Here is a 14098-nt window from a genome sequence, read left to right on the forward strand (position 1 = left end):
TCAAGTAAGCCACAAGAATCATTTTCACAAGTCATGCACTCTTTAAATTTTGAATCATCACTTTCATCAAGTGCGCACAAGACAAGGAATGAATCATTCAATCGGACTTCATCAATATTGTTCACATCTTTAAAGTTTAAACTCAATTTTCAAATTATGATCAATGTGAATCATACAATCAAGATTAGGACAACTCAAAGACTCACATTATCAACACAAATATCACCTTTCAAACCTTCTTGAATATTTTCACCAAATAAAGGATTGTAAAATATTTTGAATTTTTGACATTCCTTAGGCTCATAAAGGATATCGTCACACTTCCCTTGCTCTATTTCAAGATACAACAACAACAACAACATGCCCAGTGAGATCCCACTAGGTGGGGTCTGGGGAGGGTAAATTGTACGCAGACCTTGCCACTACCTCGTAGAGGTAGAGAGGCTGTTTCCAGGAGACCCTCAGCTCAAGAACAACAAATCTAAGAGACATGAGAAATATATATACAACATACCAGCCAAAACAAACGATAGCGAATAATCAACAAATGATACAATAACAACAAGAAAGTAATGCGATGCGAGAAACGCAGTAAACAACATAAGGCTAANGTCTTCGCCTTCGTAACAGCTAACTTAGCTTCTGTCTTTGTCATCTTATAGACTTTCTTAAGCTTCCGCTTCTCTTCCTCGTCTACACACTCCGCCAATTTTATGTATGCAGCCTTCTTCGCTTCCACTTTACATTGGACTTCCCCATTCCACCACCAATCTCCTTTACGGCCTCCAAATTTACCCCTTGACACCCCTAACACCTTAGAAGCAACTTCCCTAATGCAACTAGCTGCTTTATTCCACATGTTGTCCGCATCCCCGCTACCACTCCAGGCCCCCATCCCCACCAGCTCCTCACCCATCTCCCGAGAATTGGCAGAAGTCAACCCACCCCATTTAATCCTCGGTCGGTCAGGTATCGTCTTCCTCCTCCTATCCCTCTTAATCTTCAGGTCCATCACCAAAAGCTTGTGTTGGGTAGTGAGGTTTTCACTTGGGATGACCTTGCAGTCTTTAAAGAGACCTCTATCACCCTTCCTGAGGAGTAAGTAATCTATCTGGGTCTTAGCTACTGGGCTACGAAAGGTAACCAAGTGGTTCTCCTTCTTCGGAAAGCATGAGTTCGCAATCACCAACTCAAAAGCCTTAGCAAAGTCTAGAAGCGACGTTCCACCTCCATTTCTCTCCCCAAAACCAAAGCCTCCATGAACATCATCAAATCCACTAGAAGTTGCCCCGATGTGGCCATTAAAATCCCCACCAATGACAATCTTCTCGGTATTCGGTATACCTCTAACTACCTCATCCAACTCCTCATAAAAGCGCTTTTTGGCCTCCTCGTCCAAGCCCACTTGGGGGGCATACGCACTAATAACACTCAAAGTACTTCCTCCAATGACAAGCTTGATCGTCATCAGCCTATCATTGATCCTCCTAACCTCCACTACTTGCTCCCTCAAATCCCCGTCTACTAAAATACCCACTCCATTTCTATCCCTTGACCCTCCTGAGTACCACAACTTAAACCCATCAACATCCCGAGCCTTGGCGCCTACCCATCTAGTCTCTTGGACACAAGCTATATTTATCTTTCTCCTCTTGAGAATTTTCACTAGCTCTATGGACTTCCCCGTCAATGAACCTATGTTCCAAGATCCTACCCTCACGTTAAGAGAACCCGTAACCCCCTTACCTCTCTTATCCCTTGACCTCGGCCTCAACCGAGGACATGACTCACTACCACCATCAGATACCAACTCCACTAGAACTAAACAACAATCACAGTAAGATCTACACAGACAAACCCTCAAGACTGCAGCAGTAGTACACAGTTAGGGCAATATAACAGCAGCTACACTAAATGGTCCAGTCCAGTGTAAAATCTAAAGGACACGATAACACCCACTATATTAAATACTGCAGCTCAGGTCAGAACAATAATAGAAAACTGAAATACTGTTCCGGGATAAAGGGTCTGCAAGAAAGGTCCCAGCAGCGACTATAATCAGAGCAAAAAGGAAGAGAAAAAGGGTAGATAGAACCTGGTCGGTGAAAATGGAGGGTTTCGGTGATCTTTGGATACTTTTCCGGCCAGATCTGGTTGATCTCTGGCGCCACACAGTAGCACTGCCGTCTCTGGTCGCCGGGGAAGATAGATGAGCTCGCCGGAGAAGCTGAAGACAAGAAAGTTCTTACCGTCGCCGGAGTTTGCTGTTCGCCGCTCGCTGGTCCGAGCAGCTGGAGCTGCTGTTCGTTGTAAATCGTCCTCACAGGAGCTTAGGAAGAGGAGGAGAGAGAGAAAGAGGCTCGCCGGTCGGAGCTGGTCCTCGCGTTGCTTCTGGCCGGCGCAGCCTTCGATTTCGGCCGGAAATACCAGAGAGAGAGAGAGAAAGAGAGGGCTCTATTTCAAGATGACTATCACAAAGTATATTCATGTCCTCACTAGAGAAATAATTTAACTATTAAATTCACTAGCAAAGAGACATGCATTATCAATCACATTTTTAGTGTTCCTAGTAGCTAAAGAAAAAATAGATTCACCTTCATCACAAAAATTCAAGGAAACATTTTGTATCTCATGTTTTTTCATACTTGGCATAACAATAACTTCAAACTTTTTATGCTCACAATCAATGACAATTTTAACTCTACAATCATATGGAACTAGTGTATGGTCACAATCCATTTGCATATTAACACAAAGTATAGAATCATCAACCTCATCCAAAGACCGTCTAACATTCACACTCAAGTCACTAGCAAGTACATTTGAAGTGACTAGAGAGTTAGGGTTAGCCTTTTTACCGTGATAAGCACTTAAAGAATCTTCTTTACCTTGATCTTCTAAAATTAAGCTCACTTGCTCACTTGAAGAAGTAGTCTCAACTTTACATGCATCATGCAATTCTTGAGTTTCTTTCCATGTTAAGTTTTCCTTTCGTGCTCTTCTTCAAGAATACCTACAAAAGAATTGAAAACATTAGAAGAACAAGGATTCAAAAGGTTAGAGTTAGAATAAGAAAATCTCACTCACACTCTCTTGTTTTTCTCTTATCTCATCTTCTTTTCTCTCACTTGCCTCACTTTTCTTTATTTCATCTAGTGACACTCTGCTCTCATTTTTCAACTCTCTTTTCTTTTGTGCTTGTAGCCACTCCCTCACTTCATTCAAAATATCCTTTCCTTTTGATCTTTTGAGTTGTCACTATTCACCTTTTTACTCCTAGGGTTGTAAAAGGCGAGCCCTTATCGCCTTTGGCGAGAGGTGAGGCAAGGCCTTGTCGTCTATTACTAGCGAGGCGAGGCGATCTCGCAAAGGCGAGAATAGGCGTGTGGTGACGTGGCGAGGCGACAGAGACGTCGCCTTTTTATTTTATTTTTTAAACAGGCCTGATTTAAAATTAAAAGGCGGTATTAGGGTTTATTTGGTGTTTTGGACAAACCCGACTCTGTTCTCCCTTTTTTCTCTCCAGTTCACAATTGTGACCTTCAGGGTTTCATGTGCAGTCAGCGCTCAGCAGTGTGCAGTTTTTGTTTTTTTTTCATGCTCTGTTGTTTTATTTCTGGAGACTACTGTCTACTGCAATGTGCCTATTTTAAAAAAAATCTTCAAGAACAGACTTTTGGAGTTCTAGTATTTCTAGTCATTTGTCTTTTGAATTATTGAGTTATTCAAGTTCTAGACTTATAGTATCTACTACCTACTATTAGTTTTTGAATTGAATTTGCTAATATGTTACTGCTTTTGAGATTTTGGATATTTATATATGCAATAAAATATTTTTAGTTTTTGGTATTAATTGGCGCCTCAACTCAAAAAGGTGACGGTCAGGCAGACCCTTGTCGCATTTTCCAAATTCCTATCAAACGAAAATTTATTATGTTTGAACCAAGGATCCCATAAACACACCAAACAAGTAGACAAAGGATAAACATCACACCAAATCCCCTCTTGATAGCTCCCTAGGTAAACAACAATCTTCACTTCTTCGTCAACCAACCTTCCACCAAATTTATATGGTGAACTTTTTTTATGACAAGGTATCTCCAACCACTCAACCATAGATGGATCAATGAAGTTGGTATAACACAATTTATCTACACCTAAGGTGCAATCAAAAGTGCAACCACTCTCATATTCCTCAACAATGACTTCAAATTTAGCCAAACTTCCATTAGGCTCATGCACTCTTCTTTTTGGAGAAACACTACTATAATTATCATAGGATACTTCACTATAACTTCTATAAGGAGTAGGATTATAACATGAAGTTCTCCTTTCTTCATAGTCATCCAAACCTCCCTTGTAACTTCTTGAACCCGTGTAAGACATAATGAAGACAAGAAAAGTGGTTAGAAAAAATGATGGACCTCACAAGTGACTCCCTCACGTGTATCACTCAAATGTTAGCACTCAGTTTTCTTTCCACTTGTGTATACACTCAAAGGTGGTAGGATTTTAGGACCACATTCAAATGATTTCACCACTAAGGGGTATCCCTTAGTCTCTTCACGGTTCTACAATCCCAAATAACCTCAAAGCAAGCCTTCAAGTATCGGTTCAGAATGGAGTTCATGTCCCTAACAAAGAAGGACAAAACACACTAATGGACTAGGAATGAAATAAACACACAACGAAACTAAAAGAGAAAAGTACTTAACAAATTGGCACGAAATGGAATACGAACACAAAACTAGATAACACTAGTATAAAATAGTACTAATTGTAATCTCAATCTCAAAAACAAATAATAGTACTAATTGTAATCTAGCTAAAAAATACAGAAGAAGAATAAGAAAAGCAAGCAAGGAAAAGGCTAAATTTTAAATGAAATTCAAAACAACTCAATGCTTCCTTCAACAGTTGAAATTCAACACAAAACCACCTGAAATCTCACCGAAACATCTCAAATTTCAGATGAACTCCTTAAGATGTTGTCAATCTAATGAAATAACACCCACTTGAAATGGAGCTTGTTTGCGGAACCCAAAATTTAAGATCGAAGCTTCAAGATTAGTTGATAACTTTCAATGGAGCTTCTATTTCAAGTTTCCTACCCCAAATTCTGAGTAACCCCCAAATGAACTTTAAAACAATAGCAAACCAACGTGAATCAAATAGTTTCAACTCTTTTTCTTTTTAACTCGAAGCTTCGAGTGAAGCTCAATGGAGTATAAGTTGTTGTGTCACGTTCTTTTTCCACATCCAGGTGATGGATTCAGATGTTTTCAAACTCAAAGATTAGCCAAATCCAACCAAACAATTTAAACAAGAGACCTTAAACAAATATAGCTACATCTTCACAAAATTTGCGCCGCAGCTACAATCTTCAACTATTTATATTTTTTTCCCCAACAAACCCACCAATCCCAAACAATTTTCTTCCACCAATTTCCACTTCCAGGAGTTCTCAATGATAGAGCTCAAAACATACAACTCCTAGATCACAAACAACACCAAAACAATAAAAGGAGGGGAGATTCTCGATTGTAGAATTCAAACAACTATCTCAATAGGTCAAACACAATCAAACTTTTTTTTAAAGGCTTTTTTTCCATAAAATAATTAACTTAAGGATTAAGAATTGTAGGAAAAATTATTTAGCCTTGCTCTGATGCCAATTGATGTAAGACGAGATACAACATAGATAGATTCAAGAGATAATTAAGAAATTGAGGGGAGATAGAAGATAATGAAAGAACAATCCCACAATTGAATTAAATTAGAGACCAACAAATATAGATTTGTAATCCCCTAATTTGAACAAACAATGACACCATTAAATTCAAGGAAGAAGAGAATTGAACTCAAACTCATACATGAATAATCTTACCAAAAGATATTTAAGAGAGATTCAATACGGAGACAAAAGGGATAAACCCACAATACTCAACAAGAGTGTTCACCTAAAAATAGTCTACCCAAATAATCTTCATTCTATTCTTTTTATACTTTAAGGGTCAACTAAGATAAGAAAAGATATAAATGCCCTTAATTACATGTACACCATGCTATGGCCAAATAATATTTTCTTGTATTACTTCTTGATTTCCACTCTGTTGAAACACTCTATGCTCTTGATGGCAAATAAAAATCCTTCCATGTAATGAGAACTTCCTAAACTAGCATCAATATGGTCTTGAGCTTTTGGAAGCTTGCTTTGCTCTCGGTGATCCACTGAAAAGTCACATTCTTCAGAGTCAATTTAGTCAACGGAGATGCAATAGAAGAGAAACCTTTTATGAAATGTCTGTAGTAGCTAGTGCATAGCCAACCCTACAAAGCTTTGAATATCGGTATGTTAAGTGATCCCGAACTGCCTCAATCTTTTCAGATCCACCATAATCAATCCCTGGACATCACGTGCCCCAAGAATGCTATAGATTCAAGTCAGAACTCACACTTGAAGAATTTGACGTACAATTGCTTATTCTTCAAGGTCTGAAGCACAATCCTTAAGAGCTGCTCGTGCTCCTCTCTCCCAGAGTAGATCAAAATATCAACAATGAACACAATCACAAATTAAACGAATCTAAATAAGATCGAAACACTTGTTAGGGCATTCGTCAACCCAAAGGCCATGACAAGAAACTCGTTGTGGCCGTAAGAAGTCCTGAAAGCGCTTTGTGAATATATGAATCCCTAATCTTCAATTGATGATAGCCCGATCTCAAGTTAATATTTGAGAATACTGAAGCACCATGAAGCTGATCGAATAAATCATTAATATGCTGTATCAGATACTTGTTCGTGATAGCCACCTTGTTTAACTACTAGTAGTCAATACACATCTGCATAGTACCATTTTTCATCATGATTTAGGCAGGAGCATTCCAATGGGAAACACTAGGTCTAATGAACCCCTTACTCAACAAATCCTGCAATTGTTCCTTCTCCTTCTGTTCCTTCAAGTCTGGCAGTGCTATCATATAGGGCAAAATGTAAAATGGTTGAGTGACCCGCTCTATATTAATACCAAAATCGATGTCACGATTTTTGGAATACTTGGTAAGTATGTCGGGTAGACCTCAACAAACTCACCAAAAGAACCAACTCAAGTGAGGGAGTGGCAACACTGATATCTTGAATGTGCACTAAGTAAGCCAAACACCTTTTCTCTATCATCCTCTTCACTCTCAAAGCATGACTAACCGTACCCTTCCACACCACACGAGGAACACCAGGCATAACCGAGGTAACAATCTTGGCGTGACAATCAAAGATAGCCATGATAAGGAGATAACCAATCCATACCCAATATCACATCAAGGTCCACTATACCGAGAATGATAAGATCCATATGAAACTAGATTGATACACTCTATCCATTACTAATTTATCACCTATAGGGGTGGAAACACAAATATGTGTTGTCAAGGAATCACACATCATACACGTAGCAAAATATGCAGACACATAGGGATAAGTAAATCCTGGATCTAATAAAATTGAGGCTGATCAATGAACAAGAATCTAAAGGCAAGTAGAACCAATAAGACAAGAATGATAGAACTAAAGGCAAGTAAAACTAAGGACGCTGCACATGAACTAGAAATTAAGGGTTGGACAAGCACTTAACAATTAGCTTAAGAATGAAAGTTGAATAACCATGCTGAACGTACCAAACAATGCTCGAGGAGAATATTTCAAGCCAATGATGGATCTACGTTACGAGTTTATAGGACCACTAGGCACCTTCTGAGAAATAAACAAGTTGGTTGCTTCACATATACTTCATCCTCGAGATCACCTAGGAAAAACATTTTAGTGTCCAATTGATAAAAAGGCCAATGACGAACAATTATTAGAATGAAGTTATTTGCATTTTTCGATAAAATCTGGTCCAAATCCCTAACTAGAGGTAACGACCTCGAACCGAAAAACATTAGTCTCAAACGGGGAATAACGGCCTCGAACCGTCAACATCAACCTCAGACTGGAGATAACGGCCTCGAACTGTCAACATCAGCCTCAAACTAGAAGTAACGACCTCAAACCATGAGTAACCCATAAAGGGGCTGCTTACCTAGCCTATAAACTCCAGGAGCACCAGCAAGACCAAAAGCATGAAAGAAAGGGTGTCGATGCATCGGGTAGTCAAGTGAAAACTGAGCACATCCTAGATGCCTCTAATATCTCAAGTAGGAAAGAAGCATGTCCCTAACGCCTCGTAATCTCAAAAATCAATAAGTCAAGTGATCCAGGTGGTACGACTCTTGTAAAAACCAGTTTAGAATAAAAATCAAGTAAAATAGTATCTCATCATGAACGATAAATATGCTAATACATGGGTCGGGATCGTACCACAAAATCCGTGAGAATGAGCAAACAATGCAATGCATGTCATCACCAGCATTCAAACAAGAAACTCAAAATCAAATAATTATATAGCCAATGAAGCCACACAACCAGAGAGTACTAACCTGGGATCCAACTTGTCCTCACATACGGCCTTGGGCCCAACAGTATAATCATAAGCTCAATAAGGATACAACATTTCCACCACTAATCAACAAGCGAAGGGATCAAAAAGAGATTTCAAATCAAGAAAGGGGGAGCAAACTCAAGGGACGATGCCCTACCCCAATCACACCGCTCTAGTCCCAGATTGACTACAACTAGGACCAACCCACGACTATGACGAGCCACCATGGTCATAAGCATCCATGCAAGGAGAACGACCCAACACAAGCTCTAAAGGGAGCAAACTATAACTACGAGGCAATAAAGCACAACCTAAAACATCTAATGTCCAGCCTAGTCTAAGGCAATCACAAATCAATCCTAACAAGGATAAGCAAGATCACCTTCACTACAACCAAAGCCACAGTCTAAACTAAGGATCCCAACACCCACAATAAGCCCAAGGCTCCATAAGGATGGAATAACAAGAGGAAAGCAAAATACCCAGCAAATATCATCCAAAATTACATGAAATACATACTAGGCATTATCTAAGAAGCTCAATCAAGAAAGTATATCGAAGCCTACATCAAAGCTGAACACAAGCGCTCTAAATCCACCACACACGAGCTACTTGCATCCGAAATGCCTCTAAACACTGCCAAACTTTCAAATTATCGATCACAACATCATTACTAATGTTTTGACACTAAAATCGCAACATTTGGAAATGGACTCAAAATTGCGTCAAAACGAGAATGTGGGACCCACACCGGGAATCCGAAATTGAATCCGTCAAAAGGTCCCCAAACTACGCCTTGAACTTGGGTTCCAAAATTGAACACAATTCAAGGCCCAAAAACAACCACAACAACAACATGCAAAATAACAAGAGAACCAAGCTATGGTAGCAGCTGAGCTGAAATTCACCTCAAACAAAGGCTCCTCAACAACTTCTAATCACAAACCCAAGTAGTCACGCTCCCAAAGATCACACAAGACTTCTAATCATTTAAATCAGAGCTCGGATGATGAAGATATCGCCTTTCGAAAATAAGGGCTGAATCTAATTTTCGAATTTTAGACCAAACTCGACAGTATTAAATTCTGGTCGCTAAAAGCATGCACCAGATATCAACACTTCTACTGGTTTGCTCAAACTCCGAATTCTTCGATGGGGTGCTCGGGGTTCATTAGGAACCCTGTGCGTGCAAATGAAGTATGCTACTTCATCGAATTTGGCATTCCAGACTCAACAGAACCATCGAAACTTCCATTCGAGGCCGTTTCGATGAAAAGTGGGTCCCAAACCCAAGTTTCGTTTTAAGCTAAAAACCACAAGACTCAAAATGAGACCGGAGGCCTAGGGAATTGCACGAAAGGTCATACTAGACCAAACTCGACATTTCAGAGCTAATTGCCTCGACGAAATTTTCATCCAAGCATGTTTACCAAGAATGTTGACCAAAGTGAACCCTTGGCTTAAGCTTTAAAGTTAAATGCCTAATGACACAAACTCACACCAGAAGTATCGAGGCCCAAACCAACCAGGCCCCTAGCCTAAAATGGACCTTCCGGAGCTGATAAAACCGTCAGAATTGCATTCTGAGGCTGTCTTCCAAAACTATTGATTGAAGTCAACCGTTCAAGTTTCAAAGGCTCCAAAATACGGAAACTTGCACAAAATCCAAACGAACAACCTAACGACTGGAAAAGTGGAGACTTTGACCGTAGGGATCAATTGATAGACATTTTTCTCGAGGAAGGAGGGTCATTACACAAACTATTTAAGATTCACTTTTTTCCCCCTTTATGTGTGATACTTGCACCTCCATAAATACATCTTAATATTGGAAATAGGGCATTTTTTACCAATCAAGTAACAAAAAGGACATTTTTGGACAACTATTGACGACAAGGACATTTTTAGACCAAAGTATTAATTGATGTTTTTTTTTGTTCAATTTTGCATAGTTTTAAGACATTCTTGACCTTTTTATGTTTGAGGTATAATTTTGCATTTTTAAAAATTAACTGCAACATCCACTTTTTTATTTATTGACATTTTCATGTGTCAACTTCTTTGAATAGAGGTTCATTTTCAAACATTTGTTTTATTAAAAATGTATACCCTATTAAAGTTTGTTTCATTTATAAAATATAAGGATTTTTTTGGTATAATGGCCGTTTCAAATACATGCTTCTAACAAAATGAAAAAGAATTACAAAAAATATACTCCCTCCGTCCAATTTATGTTATGTAGTTTGAGTGGGCTCAAAGTTTTAGAAATATGGAAAGACTTAGCAATGTTCCAAAACTATCCTTAAAATAAATGAATTTTTAATTAGATGAGTACACTTTTGTTGACTTCTAGTCAAATAAGTGGGACCCAACAAGGCTAAAAGATTGATAGTATCATTAAATATTTGTCAAATAAGGAAATATGTCATTTGTTTTATGGGACTGACTAAAAAGAAAAGTGTCATAAATTGGGACTGAGGGAGTATTTTTTATTGTGTACTAAAATGATAATGAATTCTTTACATACATACAGGTATTTATTATGCGAGGTACTTCATTCAATTTTATTTGCATTAGGGGAAGCTCAATCTAGGGTAGGTTGATAATTTGAAGAACCAAATAAACTTTACCTTTGTTAAACCACTTATTAATTTTAGTCAATCATTAGATATTGAAATAGAGGGAGAGAATGCCTCTTTACGTAGGGGGGGAAGTTTGATATTCTACATAATTAGAGGAACATATGACTTTTGCATACTTCTACTAGATTGTTCCAACTTTATTCATTCTCCGATTAGCTCTTTCATTTCATGTATCAAGCTTTTCTTTCCTTGGTGCCTCATCATTTTGTGGCTAAGTTTCTTCCCACACTTATGTCAGGTTGGATTGATGTTAAGAGGGATGGGGTTTGGTAAAAGCACATCCATTTATTTAGCTTCTGGAAAGATCTACGACTCTGAGCGCCACATGAAACCACTATTAGAGATGTTTCCGCTTTTACAAACGAAAGAGATGCTAACATCCCACGAAGAACTTGCCCCATTTCAGGTCTAAATTGTTCGACTGCCTTCTCCCTGTGTTTAGTTTTACTTTTTTCTCACATTGACTCAAGTTATTGCTTCTAGAATTACTCTTCCAGGATGGCTGCTATAGACTATACTGTTTGTCTTCATAGTGAAGTATTTGTGACAACTCAAGGAGGAAATTTCCCCCACTTTCTGTTGGGTCATAGAAGATTCTTGTATGGTGGACACTCGAGGACAATTAGGCCAGACAAGAGGAAGTTAGCTTTGTTATATGATAACCCAACTATTGGGTAAGTCTGATATATTTCCATGATCTTATTTAGATGATACTTGTCATTTGGACTGTCTATAAAGAAAATTGAATGAGTTTCTGAATTTCATTTGGGTTGTAAAAGTGTTTATTAGAGCGTTAAAGCTCCTTGAGCAGGGAAAGCTGTACTACTTGTAGTCTTTATTTGTTGATTCAATAGAAACACTACTGTCAGTTGTTGTAGTTTGAATTTGAGAGATACAGTTTCCATTTATTAATCGCTTTGGTTTACTCTGTGTCCACTCATTGAAAAGCTCATTCTGTTCTACATGCCGGATGCCAGTAAGTCACATTAGGCTGTTCTTTTTGTGGACAGCAGTCTTTGTTGCTGGTTTTATTTGAATTTGTTGACTTATTTACCCTTGCACTGCTGTTTCCAGGTGGAAAAGCTTCAAGCGGCAAATGCTAAATGTACGAGCACATAGTGATTCAAAAGGAATTGAGATCAAAAGACCATCTGACTCTATATATTCAGTCCCATGCCCAGATTGCATGCGCCGCAGTAACAAGACTGAAGTTTATCCTTAGTGACATGATTCTGGGAATATCTTTGGTGGTGTTTCAGTACCCATTGTTTGTATGGATTTGTGCTCCTAACCTTGCCATTCTATGTCCCCCCAACACTGGAGAAGGCCCCATACCGAATCCTAGAGCAACCCTTGTTGAGAGATTTTCTTCAATTGCTCGTCAATTATTATTTTCTGGATATGAGTTAGAGTGACATTGTGCATGATAATCCGAGTAAAGGACATAGAAATGATATTGATTGCTGGGTTCCAGCTGCTGTGAATTGATACGGGATACATATTAATTCAACATTAGTTTTATGAGTAAGGATGGTGTATATTAGTTGAGAGGCTGTAGTATTAGACTAACGCAACAGGATGAAATAAAGAAAAGACAGGTTTCCCAATTTTTAATTTTGGATACCCTTGTCTTTGCAAATATTACTTGAGTCTCTCTGTTGATATTTATCTCCACTTCTCACTACATTTATGACCTCCCCCACAACACCGTGGGATGAAATCTGTATATTAAAACAAAATCAATCTTGAATTTTCTTATTAGATGATTATTTATTTTTGGGAAAAGGGTCTGATATATCCCTCAATTTTGTCATTTAGAGTTGTGATATAACCTTTGTTATGAAAGTGGCTCATATATACCGCTATTGTTATACAAATGACTCACATATACCTTTTTTATCCTACGGGAGTTAGAAAAATATAATCCATATGGTATATTTGATCCTCCTAACATGTATTTTTTTTTTGACTTTTTGTTTTCAACGGCTAATTTAAATTTATTATTTTGATGGTCAAATTTATTTATGTTCACTAATGTTCTTGTAAAATTTATTATAAATTCCCCCTTTTTTTACAAATACAAAAAGTAAATTACAATATAACTGAAAAAAATGTTTTAAATTATAATCTACCCATGAAAAAGTTAGTTTTAATAAAATAAGAATAAGAAACTCAAATAATGATAATAAAAGGGGAAAATTACATGGAAAAGCAAAAATATACTAATTAATAAGCTAATATAGTTATAGATTGAATTAATTACGGCTTGCAACTTAATTTTAGCTTTAATTGCATTACTTGTCCTCTTTAAACATATACAAATATAAATTATACATATATATATAATTAGTCTCTTCGCTCTCTGGCCTTTCTCTCTCGTGTCTCTCCTTTCTCTCCCAATGTTGCTCGCCTCTCTCCTCCCTCTCCCAATCTCTCTCACCAGATATACAAATACATATGTATATTAGTTATATATATACAATTGTCTGACAGATATACATATACCGTTCGCCTTTTTTCACTCTCTGCCCTCTCGCTTTCGCCTCTCTCCTTCCTCTCCCAATCTCACTCACCAGATATATTAATACATATGTATACCAGTTACATATATACAATCATTTGACATATAGACATATACAATTCGTCTCTCTCCACTCTCTACCCTCTCTCGCTTGCCTCTCTCTTCCCTCTCCAATCTCGCTCGCCACTCTCCTCCCTATAACATGTAGCTACGAATCGTAATTAGTAAACTATAACTATGGAGCACAATTAAGCTATTTTTGAGTGGCTATGTGCGAAAGTTCCCCTAATAAAAAAAGTCAAAAAAACATTTTATGTATGAAAATGATTAAAATATACCTTAGGGATCATATATACCCCTACATGATTTTTTCAAAAATTAAAAGTCAAAAGTATAAATTTAAAACTAACTTTTTCACTTCCGTTAGATGAAGGGTATATGTAAGCTTCTTTTGTA

At 37.9% G+C, this 14098-nt stretch overlaps 1 protein-coding gene across 3 annotated transcripts in view; it reads left to right on the forward strand.

The window, feature by feature from the left end:
• The window catches only part of LOC125859822 (protein ESMERALDA 1-like), a 55586-nt gene extending 42844 nt beyond the window's left edge, over positions 1-12742 (forward strand). For 2 of the 3 annotated variants that reach the window (XM_049539657.1, XM_049539658.1), the window contains 3 exons: positions 11360-11527; positions 11605-11795; positions 12196-12742. In XM_049539657.1, coding sequence (XP_049395614.1) covers positions 11360-11527; positions 11605-11795; positions 12196-12343 — 507 coding nt within the window. In that variant the 3' untranslated portion in view covers positions 12344-12742. The remainder of the gene's footprint in view (positions 1-11359; positions 11528-11604; positions 11796-12195) is intronic. The other variant, XR_007445789.1, reaches the window with a different exon arrangement.
• The last annotated feature ends 1356 nt before the right edge of the window (positions 12743-14098 follow it).

Source organism: Solanum stenotomum, chromosome 3, assembly GCF_019186545.1.
Source record: "Solanum stenotomum isolate F172 chromosome 3, ASM1918654v1, whole genome shotgun sequence".
In the NCBI taxonomy this organism is placed as follows: Eukaryota; Viridiplantae; Streptophyta; class Magnoliopsida; order Solanales; family Solanaceae; genus Solanum; species Solanum stenotomum.